This window comes from Schistocerca cancellata, chromosome 2, assembly GCF_023864275.1.
Source record: "Schistocerca cancellata isolate TAMUIC-IGC-003103 chromosome 2, iqSchCanc2.1, whole genome shotgun sequence".
Taxonomy (NCBI): domain Eukaryota; kingdom Metazoa; phylum Arthropoda; class Insecta; order Orthoptera; family Acrididae; genus Schistocerca; species Schistocerca cancellata.
In genome coordinates, this window is record NC_064627.1 from 966,010,788 (window position 1) to 966,033,981 (window position 23,194).

Consider the following 23,194-nt stretch of genomic DNA (forward strand, 5'->3'; position numbering starts at 1 on the left):
ACTCGCCACGAATTAGGATGATAGTACAAGAGTTGGAGGAAAAGCGCACATTCAAAGAGGTATTAATTAAAGACCCATCTTGTGATGAATATAACAGGTTTCAGACGTTTCGGAAGAAATTTTTCAGTCTTTGGTAGACAATATAAAAAACCGCTTTGAGGACCTGGATTTCTTTTCGGATGTAGTCGTATTAACTTCAGATACATGGCCTTCAGATGATTATGAACGTGTGTTTTATGGTGACATGTCAATTTCTTGCTTGTGTAATGAGGTGGATTTTAAGTTACGTGAAAGCACATGTGAGTCACTAATTATAGATTTTCGAATCTATAAAGGAATCCTCAACAAATGTCCAATTCTGTGAAGGAACTTGTGAAAGCAGTCGAAGTTACACCTATATCTACGGCTGAATGTGAACGCGGATTTAGTGCCATGAATTTAACACTGACTGATCACAGAAATCACTTACGAATTCCGACACATTCAAATCTACTTTTCATTTCAATAAATGGATCTCCACTGCATTGCTTTGATGCAGAAAAATTTGCAGCAAAGTGGATCAAGTCTCAGCACCATAGCGCCCTTGACAAACCAATAGGCAAACCCTCGAATCTTCAGGAGCAATCTCATTCATCTCGTCTCTTCAACTAAACTCTGTAAGTTAAAATGACCATTATACACTGCAGTACAAGCTGAACCGGCCACACTTTGCTGTGGCTTTCTCATAATACGATGATTTAACAAATTAACATTCACTTACAATTTCAGAGTGTTAAAATTAAGCACAAAACAACACAAAAATTTTAATTTTACATTTTATGCATCTTATATTTTAGTATAGTTTGAGTATCGTATATAACATGAATCATTTACAAAGATATTAATTAACAACATATGAAGATTTATTAATTTTATAAATGAGGTAAAGAAACTCGGCAATGCCCGGATGTCTCTACCTTCCCCTTATGTCCATCTCCTTCTTTTCCCACTCCCCATCTTCTCCTGCCCTTCTCTCTGTCCATCTGCTTCTCTCCTCTATCACCTCCTACCCCCTCTATCGCTCTCCGCTTCACTAAGGTCAGTTTCTCTCCCCCTCTAAGTCAATCTCCTCCTCCCCTCTCTTTCTGTCCCTGTGACATCCAACATTTAAATATTGAAAGCAGTAATTTGTGTCTACAATTGCCATAAGGACAATGCTGAATGTTTTTTTGTAGTTGATGTATTCACTTCCAATATTCGGAGGACACATAAATTGCACATGTTTGCCATATATGGCTCCTATGCAGTGGGGGATATTCCACTTCACTTCGAAATTTCTTGCTACCTTCTGCCATTCTTCAGCATCCTTTGGAATCTGAAAAGTAAAACATACTCATTACTTTCTCTGTTTTTTCAGACTGATGACACAGAGGACACAGTATCAAAAGATGACGGCGATGTAGCTCTTGAAGAACATGTACCTCCCACACATGTCACGCACATATTTTCAAATGTTCTTTTTAAAGCGGCCTTGGGGTAGTATGAACAGCAAAATCCGAGCACCGAAACATTGGTTGCAAAACCTATCTGTGAAATTGTATATGTGGACAATAATAATTGTGACGAATTCGTTCAAACAGAAACAGAAGAGCTTGAATTAATTCGATTTTAGAAATAAGTATTTTTAACAATTCTTTAATATCCATTTTAATTAGCTTAAAAATGCCAATAGAACATTACTTAAATGAAATCAGTACTGAATGTTGGGTGCTTACCTTTATGTAATTCTTCAACACCAATGAAATAGCTTCACATACTTCTGGTACTATGAGGGAAATAGCAGAATATGACACTTTAAATAAGTACATTAGAGACTTGTATGAATCGCCAGTGGCTAAAAATCATAATGTGATGGCCCATCGAATTCTTGGTGAAATACTGTCTTGGCAGTTGTTGTCTTTCTTTACAATAAGACGTGTAGTTAACTGCAGTAAGTAATTCAAGTCTTCAGTCGACATTCTCGTAAAACTACTAAATAACGCACCATCGTCTGCTTCTAGTTCCTAGGATAGTATTTCATGGACCTTCTTTAAATACTCTTCTCTTCCACCATAGTTTTCTCTTCCTTTGGTTTTCATTTCCGTTGTTAGCTGCATGTGCAAGTACCAAGTAGGCCGACGCTGCGATCACTTTATCATCCATTATACTGCAAGACAGACACACGTGTGGCACAAATTCTGTTACTTTGGTATAAATTAACCTGCCACATGCAACATACGCCGCAAGATGTTGCCTGTTGTAGCATGCTGCAAGACGACGCACGCCACATTTCCGTAGCATGCCACAATGTTGCAAGACGTCGCCCCAGCGTAAACGAGGCTTTAGAGCCAGGTCTGTATTGTATGGTGGATGTGATATGTTGCGTACGAAACTAAAACTTGCAATCAGATCCAAACGTCGTGGAAACTGTGAAGAGGTGTCATCCTGCAGCAAGATAACGCTCGCCCACATTCTGCCGACGCAATAAAGGAGTTGAGATTCGAGGTGCTGGAACATCCACCATACAGTCCAGACCTGGCTCCAAGCGATTTTCACATGTTTGGACCCTTAACGGAAGCACTACAGGGAAGAAGATTTGAAAGTGATGAAGACGTCATTGCTGCGGTGCAAAATTGGTTACAGATGCAACAGAAAAACGTATTTTCTGATGAAATAAAAAAAAAAACTCGTAAAACGTCGGGAAAACTGAATTGAAGTCCAGGGATGTTACGTAGAAAAATAACGCATGTTTCAGTTTTCTATCATCAGAATAAGTACAGCTTTTCACAAATGTGCCTTTACTTTTTGAATTCCCCTCATATACCTGTATCTAGATGATTTTGTAAATAAGCTTTGCCTTTAATGTACTTTTAAAGATATAACAAGGGATGGCTTTTCTGATAGTTCATACGCGTCAATAGTGAGTTTCGGCATTAACATCTATTTATAAATAACTGTTTAACCATGGGTATCCATGGTCCAAGCTAGTAACATATATAATTATACTAACCCCCTAAGACATCCCCCCCACTGGTAAAAGCACAAATTGCACACTGGTTTGTTACCAAGTGGCCACCAAAGCCTTAAAAATTTTGTATTGATTTTTTTAATGTACGAGGGCATATTGAAAAATAATGACCCCGAATTTTTTGTATGAAAGCGCTTAAAGATTTTTAAATAAATTAAACATTATTAACATTCTACATCTTTATTCTTCATGTCTACGTATTTGCAGCCCTCTACTGCTTGAGGGCACCGAAATGTAGCAAGTAATATGGCTGTGAGTAACGTCACTGTGGTGTCACCGCCAGACACCACACTTACTAGTTGGTAGCCTTTAAATCGGCCGCGGTCCTGTAGTATACGTCGGACCCGCGTGTCGCCACTGTCAGTGATTGCAGACCCAGCGCCGCCACACGGCAGGTCCAGAGAGACGTCCTAGCACTCGCCCCAGTAGTACAGCCGACTTTGCTAGCGAAGCTACACTGACACATACGCTCTCATTTGCCGAGACTATAGTTAGCATAGCCTTCAGCTACGTCATTTGCTACGACCTAGCAAGGCGCCATTACCAGTTTATATTGAGATTGTAAAACATGTACCGTCAAGAGCGATGTACACCAATTATGGATTAAAGTTAAGTATTCCAGCAGCAACGTACCTTATTTGCTATATTAATTACATTGTCATTTTCCAGACCTCACGCCAGATTGCGTGAGCTTAAACGCGTGCATTTCGGCCTCCTCTAGCTACACGGTGTTGGCTCTTCTGCCAACACAGCAGTCACTAAGTCGGTGCTTGAGAAAACAGCGTGATGAAACGGGGTTTCCAGTTCGAAGAGGTCGTCCACACATGGAGCACCTTCTGCTTCAGCACGACAATACCACACCACACACGAGCATTGCGGCGTCTGCAACAGTCCTACGCCTTGGATTCACTGTCTTCCATCGTCCCACATACAGCCCCAACTTGGCACCATCCGATTTTCATGTTAACCAGTTAAATAGTGATAAAGCGGTGCAACCAGAGGCAAGGCAAGGTTGTGGCTCCACCAACAAAGTCAGACATGTTATGGAATCGTCACCAAGGTGGCTACGCTGAGAAATAAATATGAAGACACAAATAATAAAGGTGTAGAGTGTGAACAGCGTTCGTTTTATTTAAAAGGCTCTGAGAGTTTACACGTAAAATATCCGGGGGTATTACTTTTCAACACGCGCTTTTACTAGGATGTTGTAATTTACTCTACAGAAAATTGGCTAACGGTACACTATACTGAGCCGTGGTAAAAATTGCTGTTTTGAAGAGCGCGCCGGAGCGCGTAGTGTGAAGCAGTCGCCCTAAGATTCTGGCGGTGGCGCCGTTGTGGCAATTACAGCTTTAGTGTCTCCCTCTGGTGGGGAAGGGGAAAGGTTGCCTGTTCACGTGCATTTAAAGGGCCCTATGAGCTCGCCAGGGGGTCAGTCTGGGTCAGTCTCTTGTCCGTATTTGTTAGGCAGTTAGTGTCTGTCTGTCGTTCGGAGCGCTAGTATGTCTGTCGTTCGGATCAACCTTCAAAGAAGGCAAATTGAGAGTCTTTCCAGTCCGCCAGTAAGAGAACTCAGCGAGTGGTCGCCCGGTTGAGTCTTAGTTCCTGTATCTGAGTCTGCGCGTTAGGCCGCCAGTCTGCTCGAGTTGCTCAGGCAATGGTCATTGGCGGATGGGTCGATCTGTTGGTCGGTCGCACTCTGAGACATAAGATGACTGGTCCGTCTTGAGCGTCGGCGCATGTGAGGTCGCCACGTGAGTCCAGTGGGCCGCGGCGTGTAGCCAGGGGTAGTGACTTGGCGGTCGACAAGAGAACATCAGGAGTCAACCCACGACATCAGTCTGGCCGGTGCGAGCTGCGACGCCGTGAGACCGGAAATCAGCGCGCCTTCCTGCGTCCGTCGAAGCGGCTGGCAGCGGACGGCTCGGGAGAGCGATTTGTGGGTGCTGTGCCAGTTCTTCTCGAGAAATCGCAGTTTATTAGATGATTTGCACCAGTGTAGTCTTTCAGAGGCTGTTGTGAGCGGTCGTAACTACGACCGTGTCAAAAGAGAGCGGCTAGGTTCTCTGCCCGAAATCTCATACAGTCAAAACTTGTTTCTTTCTGCCTCTGAATAAATTGTAACTTTGATATTTAGAGGGTTCTTTCTGATTATAATTTTAAATCTGTTTCTTTTAAAAAATGCTTTTAGGCACTATTAAAGTGAATAAAAAAGGAATTTGGTAATGATTTCATCAGTTACTCCCTGGCAACTACTTCCATGCTTAGATAGTGTGATTAAATGTGTTAATGTTCTTGATGAATCGCTAGTAAATAAAATAAATTCTTAAAAATATTCTTTGAAAATAAATCACAGTCCAAGTACCATAGTTTAAAAGACCACGAGAAAGGAAAGTGTGTTTCCCTATTCCTGTTGCACGTCTACAATACGGGTAAGCGTCTAAATCACGTATTCACGCTACATTTTTATCTGTCGGCTTTTGCGCCATGTCTGGACAGAAGATCAAAGGAACTAAATCTTTTCTCGACGGTAAAATGAAATGGTTTCGAGGAGCGAGCTGCACGCTCGAGCAGAGCGCGTGCTGTGACCGCTGCACCCTCGCACGCTCTCCAGCGGACGAGTGTCCTCAGGAGACAAGTGGTCGCGAGTCGCGCGGCAAAGCCTGTTCTTTTCAGTTGTCGAGGGCGCCAGATGCCTCCACGCGCCCCGCCGAATCGGAGGGCGTTGCCCCTGCTGCTTATGCAGCACACGCTACGCGCCGACAGGAAGCTGTGAGGCAGTTTCACTGCCAGCGTCGGGTATTTATTGGCGTCGGCGGACAATGCAAGTAAGTAGCGGAACGTCACGTCTCGCTGGACGGCGGCATGTTTCAAGTAGTAAACGCTTCTTCTCGGACCCGCTGCCGTTTGTTTAGTACCGCCTCTGATTTATCATCATTCTTCTGGCCGTGTCATTTATGAAAGATTCATTTGGGGGACCATTCCGAGATAAAGCGGTAGAGTTCAGCCAGGTACCTCACGCTGCTTACAGAATCAAACGAACAATGTGCTATCATATCCATATCCTCCCTATTTCGCTTACAATTGCTCATATATTACAGAAATTGTAGATTACTGTTTATTAAACACAGATTATGAACAACGGAGAAATCAGATACGCCACATGTGCAACCATACTTTTAAAAAAAAGGAAAAAGTTTGCTGCAGGATTTTCAACCAAAAGATAATGAACTAGAGCAATACCCATCATGTGTAACTAAGAACAATAGGCAACATTTGAGAAAATTAAGACTTACGTTTCCCATGAAGACACGTTCATTTGTATCGACAGGTACTTGAGAAGTTAAACAATAAAACAGAAAGTTTCGTTTATAGGGAAGGTGACACTGCCTGTCGTAGAAATACGATGTTGGGTGGTGATAGAAAGTATGGAAAAGAAATAAAGCACCGGGAGACTGCTCCCAGAGGGAAGTAGGGCACAGACACGAAACGTTGCAGATGAGTACAGAGAATATGCAAATGATCCAAGTGTGGTGCCAATGCGTATGCCCAGACACCTTGTGGTGGCACTGCAATCGGGCAGGGTACCCTATTTCAACGGCGTGTAGTTATAACACTCCCACTGCTGCCACTGCTATTGTTGTGTTGGCAGAAGAGCCAACACCGTGTTACTAGTGGAGGCCGAAATGCACGGGTTTTAGCTCACGCAGGCTGGCGTGAGGAGGGAAGGACTATACTGACGTGAGGTGTGGAACATGACAAGGAATTAGAATTCAGAAAGCGGACGTAATTAGTTCGATACTTAACTTTAATCCATTAATGATGAACGTCGCTCTTGACGGTACATGATGCACAATATTATCTGTTCAGAATACATTCATAGTAATTGAATATGGCGCCTTGCTAGGTCGTAGCAAATGACGTAGCTGAAGGCTATGCTAAACTGTCGTCTCTGCAAATGAGAGCATATGTAGACAGTGAACCATCGCTAACAAAGTCAGCTGTACAACTGGGGTGAGTGCTAGGGAGTCTCTCTAGACTAGACCTGCCGTGTGGCGGCGCTCGGCCCGCAATCACTGATAGTGGCGACACGTGGGTCCGACGTATACTAACGGACCGCGGCCGATTTAAAGGCTACCACCTAGCAAGTGTGGTGTCTGGCCGTGACACCACAGCTATAATATAACCTCAAAGCTGGAAGCAGTTCGTATAATGAAACTATTTTTATTGATTCAATTACAGTACAAAGAAGAAGAGCAGTGTTACCCTCTGGAATTTTGTTATGTTGACTGTGATGTACCTAACGGAAGTGGCTTATCGGAAGGGTAAGTCAGAATTACGTAAATTTTTAAACGATAACAAATAAAATTTGCCTATCCACACTGTGCAAATGATAAAGCAAACGGTCGCCAGCCTGATTAGGCATAAGAATGAGTAACATTCCTATTCAAGAAAATGGATATGAGTAACTTTAATGGACAAACACAACCTATACTTTGCCACACAAGAGTGCAATGAACTCTAGCAGAAGCTTATGTTAACGTTAAGGTGGGAGCTGATATTCAGAGCAGAACAAACTATTTGCCTAAGTACAACAGATACTGACATACACTGTCGTCTTCAGAGCTTAGTCAAGATGGTCTCAACAATATTACTATTAATTTTCACCATAGAATCATAAATTGGACATAGGTTACACTTAAAATAAAATTTAAATGAAATGCACTGACAAACACTTTCTCGCTGATCTATGACTGAAGCAGTTACTGTAATCATAACAAATGGACTATCTATCAAATGTTTCCTACTAGAGAGCACCATAAACAAACTGTAGGTCCTATTACACTAATGATACGCTCTTTCCCATACAAATGAGATCCTTATTTTAGCAAACATAACCATGAAACATAACCATGAAACTTTTTTCAGTAATTTGACCTGTTACTGCAGTAAAACACAAGTTAACATAAAACATCAAGCATTGACTCTCCTGACACAGTGGAGAACAAGCTGCATTATTCATTTACTGAACAAAATTTTTCTAGCCTCAATATGAGTAAGTATTCTATTAGCTTTGAAGTAACAGCAAATTGTTTTAAGACCTAACTGAATTTATCTACTTCTTTACTGTCGATAATTGTTTGAAAACTCATAGATTTTCAAAGCAACAATTTTGATTGCACATTTTACTTCAACAAACACTTACCATGGCACATTCTTTATCCACATTAATTTTAACCAAAACTTTTAATGTTTTAAAGAGGCCTTTAAATATAACACACTGGGCTTTGATATTCTTTCAGTTAGGATACTCGGTAAGCACTTAAACACGAGAAGGACGCTAATTGGATAAGTGAGTGAGGATAAAAAATCAGTATAGGTACAAGAGTTCAGGTATAAATTACCTTATATTTGAGCACACTGAAATATCCAATGAGTTGATCCTTCATTGTACAATTCTACTGTTTCCTGGTCCCTTTTCACTGATTGCCCAATGTGATGGCGAGTGGACTTTGTTGAATGGAGGTGCAGATAGACAAGCTGGACTCTGTCATTTCTTGGTGGCGAAGATGGATATTAATTTCAGAGTATTGCCAGCATATTACTCCATTCATCCGAGGCTTTAACGCGTATTGAAACGGCACTAAAAGCCCCTCTCGGCACCAGCATGAATCACAACCTTTGCATGACCTGTTAGCGGCTCAGTAGCTCGTCTCCGACTGACTCTTTGTTCCAGCTTTCTATCCATGCCAACCACATTTTGCGCGAGCTGCAAGATTCCGTCCCAGGGGGAACCACAACATCTTTTATACATGTAAAGAACTAAAAACCCTAAGTGAGGGTTAGCAATTACATAACAGCAACCAAACATATTAAATAAAATAGATCAGTTACACATACTGACAATTCTACATAAAATTATTTGAACAAATTGTCAGTTATACATAATAAGTTTTGTCTCCCCCCCAAGGTCCGCCTCTCGTGGTCTCGCGGTAGCGTTCTCGCTTCCCGAGCACGGGGTCCCGGGTTCGATTCCCGGCGGGGTCAGATGACTGGGTGTTGTAGTGTCGCCTTCATCATCATCATTCATCCCCATTACGGTCGGAGGAAGGCAACGCCAAACCACCTCCATTAGGACCTTGCCTAGTAAGGCGGTGCGGGTCTCCCGCATCGTTCCCCCACGCTCTGTAAAGAAGCATGGGACTTCATTTTTTTCCCCTCCAAGTGAGGCAGAGAATTTGAATAATAAAGACAATACATTACATATGATTATACCAGGACATCAAAGTTTCTACAAAGAAAAAAGTACACATTTTTATACAGTACCGAATTAATCATAGAATAATTACAGAAGCTTAATGATGGAATGTTGAACAAAGTAGAGAGAAAAATGAATCAGCAAAAGATATGTAGTGTCTAAGCTACAGTTGGCACACACAGTGGTTACGCTTGGCAAAATGAAACAGCAAAAGGTATGTAGTGCCTAAGCTATAGTTGGACACACACAGTGGTTACGGTTACTACAAGCCACACCACAAGTTGGGAAACGGGGACAAATTTCTAGTAGTTTACTGTCGAGTTGAGATTTTCATACCCAAATGTTTTGTTCATATCTTACAGAAACTAGCAGTACCCCCAATAAACAACCTTTTAAACACGCCGCTAACGGCAATCAAGTAATTTATAGCAATACAACAGTTTAAAAAATTTAAAGAACATTAGTAAACAGGCTACTAAAGTAAATACAGAACTTTGTTAATAAAGTACGGTGGGGTAGTGAAGCTAGCAACACCGCCATTTAAAAAATCAAAGGTCTCAGCAAACACACGATTAATGGCAATAAAGGAATGGAGGAATTTAAAAAAGATTTTAAACAAAAGTGTCCTGGAATATCATTAGAACATAACAGATATGACGGACCCGTGTAAGGCGGCCACAAATCACCCACTCAGGGATGCTCAGGCTAGGCAGAATACTGGCCAATTTAAATACGCCGGTAACAACAATTGCCATTCTCAGGCTGGTCACTGCACCGACGTTTAGCCAGCGATAACTTGTAATAAGATGGCTTAACTTGCTGACAGAATCAGAGCTAACCTCGTGCAAGGAAACATTACACGCCACACTCCTGAATGAGCGACCACATGATCAACCAACAAGAAGCATGAATGTACTCATAACACACGACAGAATAGCGAAACAATCAAACTGCCAAAACTACACCTCCCATCGGGCAGTAACGAGAGGAGGAGGAAAGATCACTGTCTCCAATTACACCGGTGTCGGGGATAGGAAACCTTTTCGCTGGAGGCCACAAGGCAGAAGAGACACTGGTTACGCAAACTTATTACTTAATGATTAAACCTTCCACTAACTTACAATAATGCTCGAACAGGCAGTACACGACCTCCGATGGCAAGGATCCACACATCCGACCGCGCACGCGTCGCCAGTGTACCCAACACGCCACGGTCACGCGACAACACGCTCTGTCATCGGAGTTCACGTCTTCTCTGCAACGTTGACGGGTCGTGACCACTCCTTCATGTTAGGTGTCTCCTTTTTAAACTCCAGTGTTGAAACTGAGGACTTAAAGAAGCTTGTTAACGTCCCATCACGGTGAAATGAACAGCAACTACTCGTGGGGCGATTCTGTATACAACCAACTCGTGGGGGAGCTCTTCCGTCAACTCCATCTGCTCGTTAGACACGACCGACATACATCACGTGGCGACTCGGTACAACCGACCACGCCTGGCGAGCCACACTGCCCTCCCGACGCTCCGAGCTCACGCCCCTCCTTTCGCGCCACCACACGAAGGTACCACCAGTCAAAGATTTCGCTTCCTCCATAGCAGTTTCCCGGAAGCAAGAACGCACATATCGATAACAGAGGGAGAAGACAACCAAGCAGCCCCTTAATGACAGACAACGTATCAAACAAACATGTCAGGGGAACAAAAGGAAAATCAATGCAATTTAAACACAAGGTGTAGCACGAGTCGATACACGGCTCAATAGTGTTAAAGAGTCATACACTCGACGATCACATCCTGACTCGAGGAGGACTTAAGTAGGCACAGAGTGCCAGGTAGCCTTGTTGGACGGCATTTATTGCTGTTAAGTGAGTTTGAGAGGGGCCTAATGACCGGCGTGAAAACCGCAAGCTGGTCGGCACGCCGTGTGGCTCGCCAGGTAGATCGTTGGAGTGTTCCATCATACTGTGTTTGGAGCAGTGGATACCAGATGGCAGCCACGCGCCACGTATCGGGTCTGTAGCGGTCAGGAAGAGGACGAGGCGCGAGGATCACAGGATCGTGCGACGAGAGGTATGGGATACTGCAGCCACTCCACGACGCAAGCACATGTACGAGGTGCATTCAAGTTCTAAGGCCTCCGATTTTTTTTCTAATTAACTACTCACCCGAAATCGATGAAACTGGCGTTATTTCTTGACGTAATCGCCCTGCAGACGTACACATATTTCACAACGCTGACGCCATGATTCCATGGCAGCGGCGAAGGCTTCTTTAGGAGCCTGTTTTGACCACTGGAAAATGGCTGAGGCAACAGCAGCACGGCTGGTGAATGTGCGGCCACAGAGAGTGTCTTTCATTGTTGGAAAAAGCCAAAAGTCACTAGGAGCCAGGTCAGGTGAGTAGGGAGCATGAGGAATCACTTCAAAGTTGTTATCACGAAGAAACTGTTGCGTAACGTTAGCTCGATGTGCGGGTGCGTTGTCTTGGTGAAACAGCACACGCGCAGCCCTTCCCGGACGTTTTTGTTGCAGTGCAGGAAGGAATTTGTTCTTCAAAACATTTTCGTAGGATGCACCTGTTACCGTAGTGCCCTTTGGAACGCAATGGGTAAGGATTACGCCCTCGCTGTCCCAGAACATGGACACCATCATTTTTTCGGCACTGGCGGTTACCCGAAATGTTTTTGGTGGCGGTGAATCTGTGTGCTTTCACTGAGCTGACTGGCGCTTTGTTTCTGGATTGAAAAACGGCATCCACGTCTCATCCATTGTCACAACCGACGAAAAGAAAGTCCCATTCGTGCTGTCGTTGCGCGTCAACATTGCTCGGCAACATGCCACACGGGCAGCCATGTGGTCGTCCGTCAGCATTCGTGGCACCCACCTGGATGACACTTTTCGCATTTTCAGGTCGTCATGCAGGATTGTGTGCACAGAACCCACAGAAATGCCAACTCTGGAGGCGATCTGTTCAACAATCATTCGGCGATCCCCCAAAACAATTCTCTCCACTTTCTCGATCATGTCGTCAGACCGGCTTGTGCGAGTCCGAGGTTGTTTCGGTTTGTTGTCACACGATGTTCTGCCTTCATTAAACTGTCGCACCCACGAATGCACTTTCGACACATCCATAACTCCATCATCACAGGGTCTCCTTCAACTGCCGATGAATTTCAATTGGTTTCAACCCACGAAAATTCAGAAAACGAATGATTGCACGCTGTTCAAGTAAGGAAAACGTCGCCATTTTAAATATTTAAAACAGTTCTCATTCTCGCCGCTGGTGGTAAAATTCCATCTGCCGTACGGTGCTGCCATCTCTAGGACGTATTGACAATGAACGCGGCCTCATTTTAAAACAATGCGCATGTTTCTATCTCTTTCCAGTCCGGAGAAAAAAAATCGGAGGCCTTAGAACTTGAATGCACCTCGTACAGTTGCCAGTTGTTCCACAAACCATTCCAGACGCCTTGTGGATGCGAATTTGCAATCCAGGCACCCCTGTCATGTGTTACGTAAACACCGAGACATCGGCGACGCCATCTACAGCTGTGCCAGCCAGATGAACGTGTACTGCTACAGACTGACAAAATGTGGCGGTTAGTGCTGAAACCGTTTCATTATGGGGATGGATGGTAACCGCATACGCGTGTAGAGGCAACCTCGAGAACAGAACCCACCCACGTCGACGCTCGCCACGCCACCCGCACGGCTAGCGTAATGTTCGGGGAGGGCCATATCCTCTGATAGCCGGTCCCCTGTAACCTTAACGGGCCAGTGTTATCGTGATGATGAAAGTTGGGAGCTCTTTCTTCTTATCTCGTGTTTTCTACTGAAAATCTCCTGCTCGTATTCTTGTTAACTTTACTATTACACCGATCGCCTAAACATTATATTTTTTTTTATTGGCCCTGTGCGCAACAAATAACTTACTGGTCTTTGTGCTGCCACTGCTTGATCTACTGCATTTCATTATTTAACAAAAACATAAAAAAACCTATTATTCATGCTGAGTGCAATGCATGTTCTGCATGGCGGCTCCTGCTGTTGCTGCGGCTGCTGCTGCTTACTACAACTACATATAATTCAAGAGAAAGGGTTTGTTTAATTCTAAACTCGATAAATGATAACCCAACACAAGTAATTCCTTTTTTCAAAAACTATATTCTGAAAGCGATTCTTTCTCGTTCAATTAACAAAACGCTAGAAGCTCTTTGAACAATCGCTTCGTATGTAAATCTGCCTCCAGTGGCATTAAAGCAATATTACAAATTAATCAAACTCTTGAGACAGACTGAAATACTTCTCAATTAAATACATAGTGAAACAATTCCCTGACAATTACAAAAGAAATCAATGAAAAAAGTCAATAGTTAATATATTCGCCTAACAATGGTTTCCCTTAAGAATTCAACTCCTATCATCATCAAAATTACTGTCTGCTGCTACACACATACACAAACCCTTTTCTTTAAATTAATAAGCGCGCTGAAAAATATAAAAAATATCAGCTCAATACCAAACCCTGTGTCGCTGCTGGCGGACACGGCAGTACGGCAGCTCGGCGACGACCCCTCGCCCAACACACGTGCGCACCACAGCAGGCGGGCTCCTACACTGCCTTCCAAACTGCCACTAATTAATCCGTGCGCTGCGAAGCGCGACAACAATATCTTAGATTCCAGAGCTTGTGTATGCGTGTTGTAACCAACCTTCAAATCCTAAGAGAGTATTGCCAATTCTCAATGACACTCTTCGACCTCGTGTGGGACCTTTCTTACTTAGTCTACCACGGGCACTTTTCCAGCAAGATAATATTCGTCCACATACGGCTCGAGTTGTTCAAGACTTCCCACATGTTCCGTCCATACCATGGTTCCGCTGACCTGTCCCCTGTAGAGCATGTGTGGGACCAGTTGGAACGTCAGATCCCGCCGTGTCACTCTGTACGTGATCTGGAGGTGCCTGTTGTAGATTTGTGAGCTAGTCTGCCGCAGAACCACATCATACGTTTAATCAGGTCGATGCCAGATGGTTTTACAGCATTTATTGCAGCAGGTGCTCCAACGCGTTACTCATGTTGCTATGTATTTTTTACTTGAACTTACCGTATTTGTTTACTTGTCCTGATTTTGGGATCAGGTGAACCTCTCATCTGTACAACTGTGGCCAATAAACTTCACTTCCATCCGATGCTCACTTCTTGATGACCTATTTTCAATGTTCCTAATGGTATGATATTAACATCTTGTTTATACCAATAGTTATTTAATGTTGTAGTGCTTCCGACAAGATTAAGGCCACCAGACCGCGTCTTACATCTAACCAGGCGTTCTACATATTTTATGTTAAATTCACATGAGGTCGCAGCTGCTATAAAATACTCTATTGATTCCTGACATATGGGGTCAACGTTCACAGCTGCAGTATCTTGTGTTCTCGGTACGACTTCTGGCTGCCATAAAATATTGTATCCCTTCTCTTGCAACCTGGCGTGTGAGAGAAGCGAGGTCATTGTGGTCTTCCGCAACTGCTGTAGATACCACGTTCGGTAGACGATCATACCTCTTTTGTCCGACTTACTGCAGTTACTCGATTCGCTTGCGCCTTCTAATGAAGCTGGGAGTGGCATTACGCCTAATTAAGTGATCGAATTAAAGACGCTTCTTTCGTCTACAGCTGAATTCTCATTTTAACAATAATTGAAGCGTTCGCTTCAGAGCGACCTAGAACAATATACTCATTCATTTATTTGGAGATGAGCTAATTTCTTTTTGATGACGAAAAGTGTACATTTGCTAGTGCTCATGCTACCCGCTATATTGCAACAGCAGTAATATTTGTCGTAATTGTTCCATGCTTGATCAACAAGGGCAGTGTTTCGTTTTTCCATTCACTTCAGATCGGAAAAAAACATCAGTATGCTCATTTACCTTAAACACAGCTGTTAGCGATTAAAAATGCATCTTAAACATTGTAGTGCCATATACGATGGCAACGCCAGTTGCAGTTCACGATAATACTTCTCAGTACAGCAACTCCAACGGCTAAGAAAGCAAAATTGCAAAACAACTGTGCGCGAAATACAAATACACGATTGGAAAACAGTTATTGTTCCACTAGAAATTTCTTAACAGCTTCGAGAAATTCTAATGTCTCATGGCATCATAAAAGTATGATGCTAACGTGTAATGTAAAGCACAGAATCGTGTGAGGCTATATCTTCCAACAAACTTTGCGACACTAAAAGTAAAAAAGAACGCAGTGCTGAATATTGCCGCAAAATTGGATGTTACCAGTGACGTTTCTCATAGTTAAACGCCACCTCTGTTGTGCTTTAATGAAGCTACTAAGGGAAGAATTGATCATGAGAACAGTTACGATTTACATGAATGTATCGAAAGCTGAAAAGGAAATTTAAGGCTTCTGCTTCAGATTCTAATTTTGAAAAACTTCAACCTCTGTTCAGGTGGAATAACATCTGAAGTTTGTTCCAACCTGAGTCAGACTCTATATAAAAAGAGGCACCAGTGTGAAAACTTCCTTTCATGACAGTGATATGCCAAAGCAACGTAATATTTTAATATTTTTCTACTGGAAGATGCATTTGTACTTTGCACTCAGTCTCATTTCATGTGTTTACCATTGCACATCTATACCAATGTATAGGGTGCGCAGAAATTATGCATCGAATTTGTAGAAATAGTTAGTGCTGGGATAAGATGTACACGTTAGAGCGTTGCAGGTTCACTGTAAATGTAAAAGTTGTAGTTTTTGCTGAAAACGATGGATTGGCTTGATGGCATCGATAAACATTTGTTCTGTTGTTACAGCTACCCGAACACTGGCAGATACTTCTAAAGGAAAAAATTAGTGAAGGGTTTCAACCATTTACCAAATAGCCCTTTGAAAATAGGATAAAATCATACCTTCACAGATATTTGATTGTTTTGAAGAGGTTTTGACTAATATAAACGTGTACATTACACTGAATGGTGAAATTTGAACACAAACGCAAGTAAATTCGGATGTGTACATGAGTTACATGAAAGAACGGTAGGATCTCAGTAGTGTATCACCCTACTCTTTGATCCACTTTGTTTACATTGGGTATTCTCATCCAGTTTGTGTACATTTGTGACGAAGCCACTCACCTTTAATCTACGAAATAAACATCATTATCATTATCATCATCATCATCACCACGTGACAATTCTCACCTATTTACCCATCCCCCTCCCACTACCTCACTCCCTCTCGTCTCCATCCAGTCACAGATTGGCATTAAGATGCGGCAGCCAATCACAATGCAAGTGTGAGTTTATGCAAGTTTCTGGCACCACGTTCGAAGATACGTGTCACTTGCTTAAAACAGTGTTATGTTCAAAGATGTTTATAGACGCTTTATCAAAAATACTTACGTAAAGTGGCAACATTTTCAAAGATAATTGCCTCTTAAAAACACCCACCCACACCCAAACACACCCACCCACACACACTCTTTCAAAAAAAGTTAGCCGCGCGGGGTAGCTCCGTGGCACCTTGCGACGGTCTGCGCGGCTCCCACCCCCCCCCCCCCGCCACCCCCCGTCATGTTAAAAAAAATTCTAATTATGTTTTCATCCATGACTACAAAAATTTGTTTCTGGTCCCTCTCACCAGTCGCTACTATGAATTTGTACGACATTAATTATAGAATATGAGCATGAGTACGAAATATATTCTCAATAAATAAACACCAACCTTCTCCTATGCAATGTGATTAAGGACTTAGAAATACATAGATGAGTTTTACTTTAAATGCTATTCTGTAAAATTACAAAATGTAAAATAAGTTTAACTGTGCTTTATACTCCTCTTGCTTGTCATAGCCAACAGATAACACCACTTGTGAATGTCCAAAGTTCTAATAATGTAACACACTTAGTTTAAAATAAAACATAGTCTCAGCTTAACTATTTTCAAAATCTATGACGTTTATCAATTGTCACAATGATAATTCAATGTTTGAATCGTCTGCAACTTGCCCCAAAACTATATCAACTTTGGCCAACTATACGTCAACTTGTCGCCAAAACTGTATTAACTCGCCCAGAAAATATGAAAAATACAGATATCACAAATTGTATTATATGGTTATTGCGACCGTTGAAATTTATCACAGAATATACACATTTTCAAGTAATAAAACGTTTTAGCCACTTGCCATGCATAATGGATAGCCCCCCCCCCCCTCACCGAGCTCGAAACCATGCTTCAAGAAAATACATTTCAGGTAATTCCGGAAGTTTTCAGACGGCATTCTCTTGAAGTATCTGGAAGAAAATGGACATATAAAGACTCAGTGACCTGATGCATGTTTTCTTTGACCTTTCCATGCCGAATCCTAGTCAGCAATTAATTAAAATCGATCTCAGTTCAAACATTTTGAATTTTTTAAAAAAAGTTTGATATAGCCGGATCTGTTTTTCTACAGCTTATCTTTTTTCTTGAAAATGTTTCGAGCATGTTTCCACTTATCTAATATCTGGAAAGTTGGTGCAATAGATCTTTTTCCAAAACGTTTCCAGTCAAAACACAAGCATCCTTAACAGTGTGCACCAAAAACACAAGACAGAAAACTCCATTCGGTGATAATTTTGTAGTCAACCTTTGCCTGCTCTTTTTTTATAGTAACATTTGAAATGTTCATAAAATTACTAGCACTGAATGACTAGTGGCAGATGAATTAGAAATTGGAATAACATGTTTTACTTTTATAGTTCTCATCGAGAAGTGCGCTTTAGGCTATGAGTTAGATCAGCAGCAGTGTCCATGTATGTTCTGGGATGAATTCAATATATGGCACAAAGATCAAGCTATGCTCCTCTGCTAACCTGTAATTTACTTCGGCAGTGCTAATTAACATGCTGTGTATATTTTTATGAGTAATATAGATACAGAAATTCTGTTTGTTTTCGGTATCTTGCATATAGTGCAACTTTATTTTGGCGCAAAGGTTGATTTCTTTGAGATCTGTAACTATACTTACATATTACAATGACAACTTACACGTGCTTTTGGCACTCCACAAAGCGTGAATAATTTTAGGGAAGACTTTACTTTCGGGATGTCAACTATGTCGCGTTGCTCTATCTTCCAGGGCAATGTTTCGTCTTTGTCATAGTGTTTGCTTCTATTGTGTGTAAGAAAAGCAGACACTCTGCTTGTGGGTTTCAGTTCAAATGGAGCATCGTCATAGGAACACCTTATCCCTTCATTTCTAAAACTGAGTTGCGGTTTAAGTGATATGTCGTAGTAACACAACTTCCCTCCTTCCTTCATAAAATCGTTTCGTTTGTCTTTTGGTTATGCTGTGTGAGTCAATGTGTGTTTTCATACTGCATTTTTTTTATTTGATGTTGTTATAATTTAATACTTGATTATAGGAAATACTGTCTGTAAATGTATTAGACAGCCTTGACTGCACAGTTCATATTGGTAAATATTGCAGCAGTCTGATTTGTATTTAACCTCTACTATGCCTAATTCAAAAGCAATTTTAGGTTGTTAGTAACATAGATTATGGATGATACATTCTCTTTGCCCCTCTAAAATGGTGTTGCAGAACAATTAAGATGTGAAAATATTTAATTTGAGAGTGTGTTGTGACTTACACCAAGAGCATACTTAATTAATTACAGTCTTCAAGTAATTCACAGTTTTTTTTGTTGATGTTCAAAAAATGGTTCTGAGCACTATAGGACTTAACATCTATGGTCATCAGTCCCCTATAACTTAGAACTACTTAAATCTAACTAACCTAAGGACATCACACAACACCCAGTCATCACGAGGCAGAGAAAATCCCAGACCCTGCTGGGAATCGAACCCGGGAACCCGGGCGCGGGAAGCGAGAACGCTACCGCACGACTACGATCTGCGGACTATTTATTGATGTGTTTGCGAGCTTAGCCAGAATGCATCTTCTGCAGTTACATGCAAACTTACAATTTCAGCTGTGTGTTTAACTGTTATTTGTAACTTTTTAGCCATGGAAATAACGTTGGGATAGTTACTTTGTGTTCGCAATAATGTTTCAGGCAACAACTTGATGGGTATTTGTGTATATGAGCAAAATAACATTTTGACACTTGATGTGAACATTGAACGTTTTAGCATTGCTGGCGTATTTTTTCAGACAACTTACAGACTGATAGAGCACTATGACACTTAGCAAGCATCACGGATCTAAAGAATTAATTTGAGGCTCAGGTGCATACTAAACCAGTTGTAGTGCAGTAATCGAAGTATGGACGTTAACAAGTCTGTTATCTGTTAGTAGCAACAAGAGCATAGAGCAAAACTGATTGATTTTATTTCACTTTTTGAAGCTTTACACAACAGTATTTTCACTTGTTCCATATTCCAGAATAAATGGTATATAGTTCGTAATGTGATGTATAGACGTGACTGTCAATAGAGTCCATAAACAATAGTTTGTAGTGAGGCATGAAAACACAGTTGACAACCTTTTTTTAATATGACGATATTTTACACATTTCATACAGAGATTACGTATTTTTAAAGTATGTCTGTGTGTGTGTGTGTGTGTGTGTGTGTGTGTGTGTTGTGTGTGCGCTTGTGTGTGTGTGCGCGCAATTCAGAGGTAAATATGAAACTTCCTAGCAGATTAAAACTGTGTGCCCGAGCGAGACTCGAACTCGGGACCTTTGCCTTTCGCGGGCAAGTGCTCTACCATCTGAGCTCCCGAAGCACGACTCACGCCCGGCCCTCACAGCTTTACGTCTGCCAGTATCTTGTCTCCTACCTCCCAGCGCACACTCCGCTGCAGAGTGAAAATCTCATTACAGAGGTAAATATGTTTGAACATGATGCTATTTTACTGAAATATCTTAGACTTTGATGCCTGCTCATGTGGAGGTTATCGAAATAACGGATATCTTTGAACATGGCGCCAGAAACTTGCATAATTCACAGCTACATTGCGGTTGGCTGCCTCATTTTAGTATGACGCTGTGACTGATTGGAGAGGGGGAGATGAAAGTGACTGTGGCTTGTCAGGTGATGGTGATGACAATAATTCCCTAACGTATTCCTTGACTGGCTGCCACCATGTTTATATTCCTGGACTGGCCTAACCTGGTAACTTCCGACCCTAGGCGCGCACCTTGTACACTGTACATTGAAATATATCCTCTTTATTGTACCTAATTTCCTGTTTCGTCATTTAACGGCAGCCCTGGATGCCCATTCTCAAATCCTGACCGCTCGACCTCATGTACACTGTCGTCACGAGGCATATGTAACAAATACATTAACATTGGTGACCGGAAGTGGGATCATATACATTAACACAACATTTAGCTGTTAGTGGCTATTGATTTACATGTGAGGACGATCGTTACGTTTTGCATAACAATGTATTGTTACTGCTTTTACACCACTTGTTAGCAGCAGACACAGTGGCTGTGCCAGAGACTGAGACGGCGTGGAGTTTTACAATTATTTATTGAACTTTCTTTACAATTTCTCCCTCGTCGTCGCTACCCAGCCCTGCGGATCCCGCCGCCTCGCTGCTGCTGTGTAGATTCTCCGACAATGCGCACAACGTGCGCCGCTGATCGCACTCGGGAGCCTCAGGCCACCAGTGCTCCGCTGAAGCCAGGATGCCCTGTGGTTGAGATGAACTCGTCGCCGCTCGACGCTCCAGTACGGCACGCCCACGGAGCCGCGTCGCCGTGAGGTCAGCTGCCGACACCTGCTGCACCGGCGGCTGGGAAGCCGTCAGTCGCGATGTCCGCGAGGTCCCGTCATGGACGGACCACGCGCCGTGGGGCCGGGTTGCCGTGAAGCGCGGGCGTCAGTCCCCGGCGGCGCCTGTGACCGAGACCGCGCTGCAGCCGGTCCTGCTGGAAGTTCTCGCTGTAGTTAGTCAGCCATGGTGCCGACCGAACTCGGGCCGACCTCTAGAGCTGAAGTTGACATCTGGTGGTGAACGGATGACTCCTGCGAGCTGGAACAGACTTCCGGAATCGTCACCTACGAAGATTGAACATTCGGACACGGACCACGTCCGTCCTTAGATCCGAACTGCTTCCTAATGGTTTCTGTCTGTTGCCTCCGGCACTCCACTATTTATATCCGACAGGAGGACGTTTTTTACTCTCGGTGGTAGTTTTTTGTTATTACTCCTGCAGTATATTGCAACGTAACTTAGCGTCCTGGCCTCACTTCCCCTTACTCAGCACTCTCCAGGCCTCGCTCGGCGCTCGGTCTGTGTGCGTCCTTGCGTCAGTCTGTTGGTAGACTGCTGCTGTCAGCAAGGCTATCTGTGCCTGCCTACTTCGCAACGGCTCGGTCGCCGGCGTGCCTCTGTTTTGCCATTCTCGACTGTGTGAAGCAATGCTTACTACATGTGGCCGCAGCAGTATTTAGACTGTTTGAGTTTAATAGTAGTAGTCCTTACAAACCCCTAAATCTGAATGTCACACTCAGCACCCTCGATTATTTGTGGTATGTATTCCAATCTCTGTCTTTTCTTTCGCTACAGCTTTTGCACTCTACGGCTCTCTCGAAGTTGCTCCCTCGTGTGTTAAAACATGTCCTATCTTCCTGTCCTTCCTGTTCATTCCCAGGCCGCTTCTGAGGGGTAGAGTTCATTTCTCATCAGCCCCCTTAACATCGCAACCTTGCTCAGAGATACGTGTTAGGATTTGTGAGAGGTGATTTAGGGCATTTCAGCAAAGAGCTGTCAACTTTAATCCAAAATGTGCTGCATGAGAGCAGATTTAGAAACTACAGATTAGAGGCACGATAAGAAGAATGTCAGCACACTCTCTCCTGAGGAGCCCCTCCCCTTCTCTGCATCCCTCGCCCACCAGGTTTCCCCTGCTGCTGTTGCCGCTGCAAGCATGCAGGCGCGCGGTGGCGAGTTTCGCTGTCGCGAAGCTGAGCGCACCTGCGCCGCAGAGAAGTGGAAGAGCCGGCGGGCGACACCGGGCGGCGTTGACAGAGCGGCCCGGCCCCGGCCACGGCCGGCGCACGTGGGCTGCGACGCGGCGGCAAACAGCGCGGCGCGCTGCTCGCGATGACTAAATATTGACCCCTGCCCAACAGGCGGCGGCTCCGGCCAGCGGCTCGCGGCTCGCGGCTCGCGTCCGCTGACGCCCGCTCTACGACGCTCACGCCGCGATACGTCGATAGGCGGAGGGCGGGCGGCTGCCTCCTCGCTGTAATTACTCCGTACCACTCTGCGCGGAGCGAGTGCCAAAAATTACGGCCGGAGTGCTCCGCTCGCTTTCACGGCTGCTGGACGCCGAGTAGATTATCTTTTGCTCCTGTGTTCTCCAGGAACGACCTTCTGTGGGTTGCATACTTCGTGTCGTGAGTCTGCAGCAACACCTTATAGGTTCATTCATAATCGACCAGTCAGTACTTTGCCTCATATAAAGGCAATTCCTAAGGACGGAAGGAAGGAAGATTTCGTTTACCGCTCTGTCGACATCGAGGTCATTAGAGACGGAGAACAAGCTCGGAATGTGTCAAGAATGGGAAAAGAAACCGGCCGTGTCCTTTCAGAGGAAATATCCTGTAGTAGTAGTAGAAGTAGTAGTAGTAGTAGTAGTAGTAGAGTTTTTTTTTTTTTTTTTTTTTGGGGGGGGGGGGGCGCACAACGGCAAGGTTAATGGAATGTAGACGAATTAAGTCGTAAGTCGGGTGATGTTGAGGGTACCAGATTAGGAAATGAGACACTTAAAGTAGTAAAGGAGTCTTGCTATTTGGGGAGAAAAATAACTGATGATGGTCGAAGTAGAGAGGATATAAAATGGAGACTGGCAATGGCAAGGAAAGCGTTTCTGAAGAAGAGAAATTTTTTAACATCGAGT

The 23,194-nt window shown here is 43.4% G+C and overlaps 1 protein-coding gene across 1 annotated transcript in view; it reads left to right on the forward strand.

Moving 5' to 3' along the window:
* The first annotated feature begins 5,533 nt into the window (after positions 1-5,533).
* LOC126160199 (threonylcarbamoyl-AMP synthase-like) overlaps positions 5,534-23,194 on the forward strand; it is a 97,064-nt gene continuing 79,403 nt past the window's right edge. The window contains exon 1 of the mRNA XM_049916891.1: positions 5,534-5,845. Within this exon, the coding sequence (XP_049772848.1) occupies positions 5,534-5,845 (312 nt within the window). The remainder of the gene's footprint in view (positions 5,846-23,194) is intronic.